Raw genomic sequence first — 8,246 nt, 5'->3', positions numbered from 1 at the left:
GAGGGAACATGGTAGAGGCATCCCCTGGGGTAGATTTCAGAGCAGACACCTTTCTTGCTGGCCACCGATACAGACGCCACCCTCTTGCTTTTCTTCTTCTCTTCTTCTTCTTTTTCAGAATTACCCCTCGTCTCCCCTGCACTCGGGCTTCTTCGGTCAGTATGGCTCCACCTCCTTCGGCAGCCATCTTTGATCGCGCCCGCTACCCTGCGCCAAAATTCCAAAGCCGTCAGAAATGTTGTGGATCTCCCAGTTAGAGGGTCAGACGAGGCTCCCCCAAACTGTCATAAAGCCCCCTTTGTGGGCCAGTCATTCTTCTTGGGCCTACCTCGCAGGGCTGTAGTGAAGATGAGGAAGGGAGGAGCCACTGTGCTGCAAACCGGTACAGTCAGCATTCAGTTCTGTTCCCTGGAGTTTATTGTCAATATGCTTCAGGACTCCGTTTCACCATTTCGACTCACAGATGAGGCTGTCCCTTGTACTGAATCTGTCTCTTGGACCTTTCACGTCTCTGTTCCTTTTAACAACAAGTGCCGGGGATCGAACCTGGGACCTTCGGCATGCCAAGCAGCTGTTCTGCCCCCGAGCCACTGTCCCAACCAGGGTTCTTTTTGCTTTTCGTACCCGTGAATCCGGGCTTGATTTCGGTGCCGTGCTTTGCACTGACTCTTTCTTGCGTGAAACTTCGCAACACCCTCGGTGCATCTGTGGCTCATGGAAGGCATGCAGGGGGCACAGGGGCACAGCTGAAGAGCCACGCCAATTGGGATCTCCGGGGCATCACGGAAATGGCATCGGGGGTCGTGTGCCCCAAAAGTGTAGGGGACCTTACCCACGGCAGGGGAAAAGGGAGGAGCTGCCTGGGGTGTTCCAGACAGAAGGAGAAAGAAGAGGAGGAGTCAGCTGGCCGGGGGGGGGGGGGGGCTCTGGCAAGAGAGACGGAGCACAGCACAGAGACCAAGAGCAGGGAAGCAGCGGCTGGCATCACAGATTCAGCAGGGATGTGCCGCTGCAGGGCACCTCATGGGCAAAAGCCTGCAGCAGGCATGTCCAGGAGTGAGACCCCGGTTCAGGGGACAGGGGAGGCGTGAGCTGTGGGAGAGGAGCTGCCAGACACCTGAGCCGAAGGTACGTCTTGCTCTTGCAAGAGAGGGAGGCTTTGGGCTCCGGGGTGTGGGAGAGATGGCACTGCCAGGGAGGGGTTGGCAGACGGCTGCCGCTGGCATGGGCTGGGCTCTTGCCCCTTAGGGAGGCGTTTGTCCCATGGAGAAACAGCACTGTTTTCCTGGCCAGGGGAAGGGGCTCAGATTCTCCTGAGCTGTTTTAAGGCAGAGGAGCACAGTTTATGGAAATATGTGGCAATTGGAGCAAGGTGTGTGTGTGTGTGTGTGGGGGGGGAAATGTTCCCCAGTTAGAGCGGCTGCTGAATTTCTCAAACAAGGAATTCCAAGAAAGCTGATTTGAATATCTTTCCCCCCGGTTTTAAAATGAGGAAGTGGCGATTGTGACGGTCAGTGGGAAAGACTCTGCACATTCTCAGAGGTGTTTCTTTTCTTTTTTTAAATTACTTATGCCTCCATTTTACCTTCATAACAACCCTGTGAGGTAGCCTCCACTGACTAGCCTGAGGTCACTTTTAACAACAACTTGCTGGGACAACGGCATTCGAGTCCAGTAGCATCTTTGAAATGAAGAAGATTTCTGAGGCTAAGGTTTTGAGAGCCAGAGCTCATAAGTATCTGATGAAGAGAGCTTTGATAATTAAAAGCTCATTCACCCCCCCCTCCAACCCCCTCCAATCTTATCTGTCTTCAAGGCATTGCTGGACTTGAATCAAGTTATTCTAGTGAAGCTGCCGGGACAGAAACTTCCCTTAGGGAAAATCGACTGATCTGTTTTAATTCGGACTTCTTTCTTAGAAGGGGTTGGCTTTTATCTCGCTGTCCCCCTTTGCGTTTCTCTCTGTGCTTTTTATCTCACTTGGGAGGGGTCTGTGTGCTTTGTGGCATGTGGAATTCAGCCAAGAAAACAATCCTATGGAAAGACAATGACCGTCGTCCAGCGCTGGCTCTCTAAGAAAGCCAGCAAAATATTTTACCTGCCTCCAACACGGGGGACTCCATTTCAGAGGCTGGCCGAGTTAGTCCGCAGTGAAGCAGCTAAAGCTGCAAGCTCCTAAGAGTCAAAGTTTCCTTCGTCAGATGCAAGAAGTGAATTTCACCCTCACAACACCCTCACCCCCTGAATTTCACCCTCACAACAATCCTACGAGGTAGGTTAGGCGGAGAGTGTGGGAACAGCTTGGGGTCACTCCGCGAGATTCCGCGGCAGAGCGGAGATTCGAACCCTGGTCCCTTAGACTCTAGCCCAGCACTCTAATCCAGGGCTTCCCGAGCTTTCTGAGTCGGAAGGCACCTCTGAAATCCTGACACATTGTAGTGGGTGTGTCCACATCGTGGCCACTGCAGCTACTCCGCAGTGACTGCCAACGCAACATATTTAAAAACCCACAGAGGAAAGCCAATCTCAGGTCCTCGGTAGAAGCCATCGGTCCCTGCCCGCTTTCTAAAAACACTCGGCAGACACCGGCAAAGGTGTGAGCAGGTACTCTGGTGCCCACCATTGTGGCACTGTAATGTGACACCCCACAGTAACACCCCACTGCAATGATACGGTCTGTTAAAGGAAAGTGGCCAAGCAGGATTTGACATCGGAGAACTGCAAACACTTGGGACCGACCCATTCTGGAAGGCTGCAGAAGCCTCTGGGAATGCCCAGGAAAACATTAAACTGTTGTTTTAGACCCTCATGCCAAGGGAGACGGGCAAATATCACTCTCTCTTTCTCTCTTTCTCCTTCTTCTCTTCCTCTCCTCTGCGCATTTCCCTTTATCCAGCAGAGCGAGATCCAAGCACAGTCGGGGCGACGGACGGACGTTGCCGCCGTCGATTTCCGCAGTGTCATAAAATCAATTTCCCCGGCACGCCTCTTGATCCGGCACTTGAGTCTTATTGCCGGGGTGGGAACGGTCCGGCCCAGATGTGATCCATCAGCTTGAGTTCCCAAGACGCAGGCGCTAAATTCACCGCGGATCCCAGATGAGGCCGCTAATGCCCGACGTGGACCCCCGAGCTGTAACTCATCACGGAACGCTTGTTCCCCCTTGCCAAAGATCCGGATTAAAATCTGTGCCCTGCAGATGCTCGGCGTGAGGCTGAATTTGAATGCCAGGAATGCTGTTCATTTGCAGGGCGTCAATTTACCGCTCCCGGCTCGCCTTTGGACTCAGGAACTCGACAGCTCTGGGGCCGGGGCCCAAAGAACGGTGGGGGTCCGTTTGGAACCCCCGAGGAGTTCTTTCGGAAGGGGCTTTGTGATCGTGGCATGACGGGGAAGAGAGAGCAAGACCAAAATCCCTCTAGGCATGAAGCTTTAGACCAGGGGTGGTCAAACTGCGGCCCTCCAGATGTCCATGGACTACAATTCCCATGAGCCCCTGCCAGCATTCGCTGGCAGGGGCTCATGGGAATTGTAGTCCACGGACATCTGGAGAGCTGCAGTTTGACTACCCCTGCTTTAGACGCACCAGATTTGGATCAGGGCCATGTTGGATGGGGAGGTGCTGCCAATGCCCCAGACCTTCTCTTCTTCCCCCCCTCCTTGGGGGGCAGCCCCACATGTGGTTGGGGAGCCCCTGCCCCCGTTCTCCCGCATTGCCCGCTAACTCACCTCCGACCACTCTTTCTCCTCTCCTTCTCCCTCCGTGCGCCTGCAGACGGCCATGACGGAACCCGAGGACTTTTCCGGCTTAGCCGCACACTGGAACGACTCCGACGCTTCCCAGTTCAGCCCGGCCAGCGTCGTCGTCCCGGTGATCTTCTCCCTCATCTTCCTGCTGGGCGTGGTGGGCAACAGCCTGGTCCTGGCCGTGCTGCTGAGGAACGGGCAGACGGGTCACAACAGCACCAACCTCTTCATCCTCAACCTCGGCTTGGCCGACTTCTTCTTCATCATCTTCTGCGTGCCCTTCCAGGCCACCATCTACTCCCTGGAGGGCTGGGTCTTCGGCTCCTTCATGTGCAAGGCCGTCCATTTCTTCATCTACCTCACCATGTACGCCAGCAGCCTTACCCTGGCCGCCGTCTCCGTGGACAGGTAATTTGGGCCTGCTGGGGGGGGCGCTCTGCTCCCCATCAAAAATCCCCGGGTCTCTGGGGCGGGGGATTTAGACCTGGCACAGGTCTAAACTGCCAGCAAAGAGAACTTAGAAAAAAGGAAAAAATTAAAATAAATGAATCAATTAAAAGCTCTGTAAACAGAGTGCAGAGTGCCTTGCTCTCCCCCAAGCCCAAACTGGCATTTTTCAAAATAACAGCATTCCCCCAAATCCCATTTGATTACTTTGTTTTAACGCTGCCAACAATTCTGGCCTCTTGTTTTAAAATCCATTCAAAATGGGTGTTAACAGCATTTGTTGGCCAGACTCTCTAAATTAAATTAGCAGTGAGGTGGGGACGCACAGCATCAATGGAGTAAAACTGGTCACACCTCCTTTGCTACCATCTAGGGGGGGCCAGATGCCCTCAGTCACTCACAGGTGATGGGGGGGGGGACAGTTACCAAACCCAGGTGGGAAAATTCCTGAAGATTTGGGGATGGACAATGCCATGGAGCAGCCGTTTTCTCCTGGGGGACAGATCTCTGAATTCTGGAGACGAGTTGAAAATCCAGGTCCCACCTGGAAGCTGGTCACGCTATGCCCATCACCCTGTGTGAGGTCCGTCCCTCTCTTTCTCTTCCCTCTCTTCCCTTTGGACATGCCTATGGGGAATCCACCAGTCACTCTTACTGGTTTCAGAACAGACGATCCCGCATTCAAACTGGGACTGGATTTTTGTTTCCTGCTGGGATCGGGCTGGGCCGACGCGCGGGGCGAGGGTCCGACGTGGCCTCCTCTCCGCTCTCCCTCCCACCCGTCACTCAGGCTGGTCCACTGACGCACAGCCCCACATCTCCGGCCCTCTAATTAGCCCTCACCCCCCCCACACACACCCCCGTTGGCTCGTTTCCTTCAAAGCTGACGCCCGAACAAGCAGCCTGTTCGCTTAGCTGTCCCCCCGACTGCTCATCCTGCCACGGCGGCCGAAAAGAGACATGATGTTTCCTTCCCTCTGGGGGGGGGCAGCGAGATGAGGAAGCCGGCAGCTTGTCCATCAGCTGCTTGTCATTTCCGGCTGTCCTGGGCACCCGGGCCCTGAGGCGAGACACAGCATGGGGGGGGGGGGAGGAATTTGTGCTCCGGGGGGAAATTACTGCTCACCACCAGGTCAGTTCCCCTGGAGAGAATGGATATTTTGGAGGGCTTCATACCCCACAGTGGACCCTGCCCTCCCCAGGCTCTGTCCCCAAATCCCCAGGCGTCTCCCAACCTGGAGATGGCAACCTGAGCGAGGGCTAACGCAGTCGACTTCTTTGACAGATACCTGGCCATCCGCTACCCGCTGCGATCGCGGGAGCTGCGGACCCCCTGCAACGCGGGTGGCGGCCATGGTTGTCATCTGGGGCCTCTCCGTGGTCTTCTCCGGGCCGTACCTGAGCTACTACGACCTGATCGAGTGGGAGGCCAGCTACATCTGCGTGCCGGGGTGGGAGGAATGGCGGCGGAAGATCATGGAGACCAGCACGTTCGCCTTCGGCTACGCCATCCCGGTCCTGATCGTCAGCCTCTCCTACACCCGGACGATCAAATACCTGTGGACGGCTGTGGACCCCGTGGAGGACATGTCCGAATCCAAGAAGGCCAAGCGCAAGGTCACCAAGATGATCATCATCGTGACGGTCCTCTTCTGCCTCTGCTGGCTGCCCTACCACGTGGTCGTGCTCCGCTACCTCTACGGAGACTTCCCCTTCAACCAGACCACCTACGCCTTCCGGCTGCTCTCCCACTGCATGGCCTACGCCAACTCCTGCCTCAACCCCATCGTCTACGCCCTGGTCTCCAAGCACTTCCGCAAGGGCTTCAAGAGGGTCTTCAGCTGCCTGCTCCGGAAGAAGGCCCGCAACAAAGTCCACGTCGTCCACGCTGCCCAGACCGCGCCGGGCTTTGAGGCGGGCTCCACCGAGGTGTCCCACATGAACGAAGACGGGCAACCCCACGGGAGCGACGTGGATCCGAGGCCCTTCGTGATCCCCTCCGAGATGGCGAGGGCCCTTCACGTTCCTTAATCTCTGCTCAAGAAGGATCCTACGTTCTGCTACTGTGCTGTCAAAGATGGACGTAGGGACCCAGAAAGGCCAGGAATTCACGGCCTGAGCAGAGTGTAACCGCTGTAACCCTCAAATGGGCAAGGGCGAGGGCAAGATGGTGCATGCCTCCAGATTACTGCGTACTGCGCTGATGAGCTGATGCACACATCTTAGAGAGAACACCAGTTGCCAGTTTCCCAGGGGGGCCAGAGTTCTCCTGATATTACAGAGATCAGAGCCCCTGGGGAAAAGGGCCACCTTGCAAGTTGGACTGTACAGCCTGGCACCCCACTTAAGTCCCTCCCTTATCCAAACATCACCCTCCTTGGGCACTGCTCCAAAACAGAGCCGGCAACCCTAGAACAAGGGCTATTGGCCGGATGCAACGGGACAATTTGCAGACTCAGGTAGGCCCCAGACAATAACTGGCTGAAGAATTCGTGGGAAAGAGGCTAGCCTGGACTGCTATGTAGGGGAAACACTCAAGCCGTGGCCTGCAATTGTGAAAAAGTAACGATGCAATCTTACCCGTGTTAGGTTGTAAGCTAGCTGCTGTTATTTTCTGAGTTGCTTGTTTTAGAGGCGCGTGCTGTGACTAATCTACATGGATAAGCTGTGATTTCTAATGTTCTTCTGATAAACTGTATATATATTTTTATAAACGTCTGGTTATTTGGCGCACTTGGCCTGGGAACTCTCCAGGGGATCAAGCTAGACACAAAAACCATCCCAGGCTGAGAACATCAGAGGCGCCCTGCTGGATCTGGCCAGTGAAGGTCCATCAAGTCCAGCCTCCTGTCTCACCCAGTGGCCAAGCAATGCCTCTGGAGGGCCAGCGACAGAGAGGCTGAGGCCTTCATAAGAACACAAGAAGAGCCCTGCTGGGTCGGCCATGCGTGACCCGAGGTTGCATTCCTTTGACAGTGGGCAGAAATTCAACAGGAGAAGAGGGTTCTGACTTTGTGGTCCCCACGGTTTAGCAGCAGGGGGTTGGGGGTGGCTGCAGAGACCTGTCTCTGCTTCCCAATAATTCACAGTGCTCCATCCGTGTTGTGTTCAGCATCATTTGAAGGTCAATTGCTCCCACCGCTGAAAACTCCTGTTCATTATCACCCTTTTTTCCCCTTTAAGTGTCACCTGGCAGTGATTAAATGTGACAGTAAAACTTCTCTCCTCCTTCCTCCTGTGGCCCCACATTCTGTTGAAGAGGCGGCTGTAAAGGATCCAGCGTCTGGGATCCTCGGAGCATCTGACCTTGAGCCAAGGTCGTCCAAGGCCAGTGAGAGCATCCATCACTTGCCAGAGCCATGAGGCGGACACGCCTCATAAAGCCACCGTTGGAATAAGGCGAAACTACCCTTGGTGTCTGCAGAGGCTGTGGGCCAAAGATGCCTTGCAGGTTTATTAAAGGCTACTAAGAGAGAGGCTGTATTCCATATTCCATATTCGGGTCTCGAGATCGAATCACGCTTGAACTCTGCCTAGAAGCTCAACTGACGGATCTGTGTCTGTTGGCCCAACTGATAAGACAGGAAAGATTAGCCATGATACCGATCCCAAGCGCACACCTTGGGTCTCCTGGAGTGTCTGAGAGGGAGTGGAAGCCAAGCAGGGCCCTGGTTAGCACTTGAATGGGAGACCAAGCACAGGCAAGACAAGGAAAACCACCCAAGAAGGTTTCTTGCCTTGAAATCCCCCACTAGGGGTCACTGAGGAGCTGCAGTTCAGGGGTAGAGCTCTTCTTGGCATGCAGAGGGTCCCAGGTTCAATTCCCGGCATCTCCACTTCAAAGGATTTGACCGGAGGTGACAGGAAAGATTTCAACTGGAGAGCTTGGAGAGCAGCTGCCGATCTGAGTAGACAATGCTGACCGAGATAGATTCAGTTGGAGGTAGCTCCCTATGCATTTCTGCATACAAGGACAACACATCTGGCTTGGGCCTTTCATAGAACTGGTGGGTTAAGCCTGTTTGGTGATTTTTTACTTCCCAGAGATGCAA

General features: G+C 54.7%; 1 protein-coding gene across 1 annotated transcript; it reads left to right on the top strand.

Annotated features, from left to right (window-relative positions):
- Positions 1–979: 979 nt before the first annotated feature.
- On the top strand, positions 980–6,829 carry LOC143826991 (galanin receptor 2b-like). Its single transcript, XM_077316113.1, is given in 4 exon segments — positions 980–1,128; positions 3,776–4,155; positions 5,480–5,537; positions 5,539–6,829. Coding segments are annotated over 4 exon segments (1,230 nt in total). The 5' UTR covers positions 980–1,023; the 3' UTR covers positions 6,226–6,829.
- Positions 6,830–8,246: the final 1,417 nt, after the last annotated feature.

Source organism: Paroedura picta, chromosome 17 (assembly GCF_049243985.1).
Source record: "Paroedura picta isolate Pp20150507F chromosome 17, Ppicta_v3.0, whole genome shotgun sequence".
Lineage (NCBI taxonomy): Eukaryota > Metazoa > Chordata > Lepidosauria > Squamata > Gekkonidae > Paroedura > Paroedura picta.
This window is presented reverse-complemented; position numbering and strand designations above follow the sequence as displayed.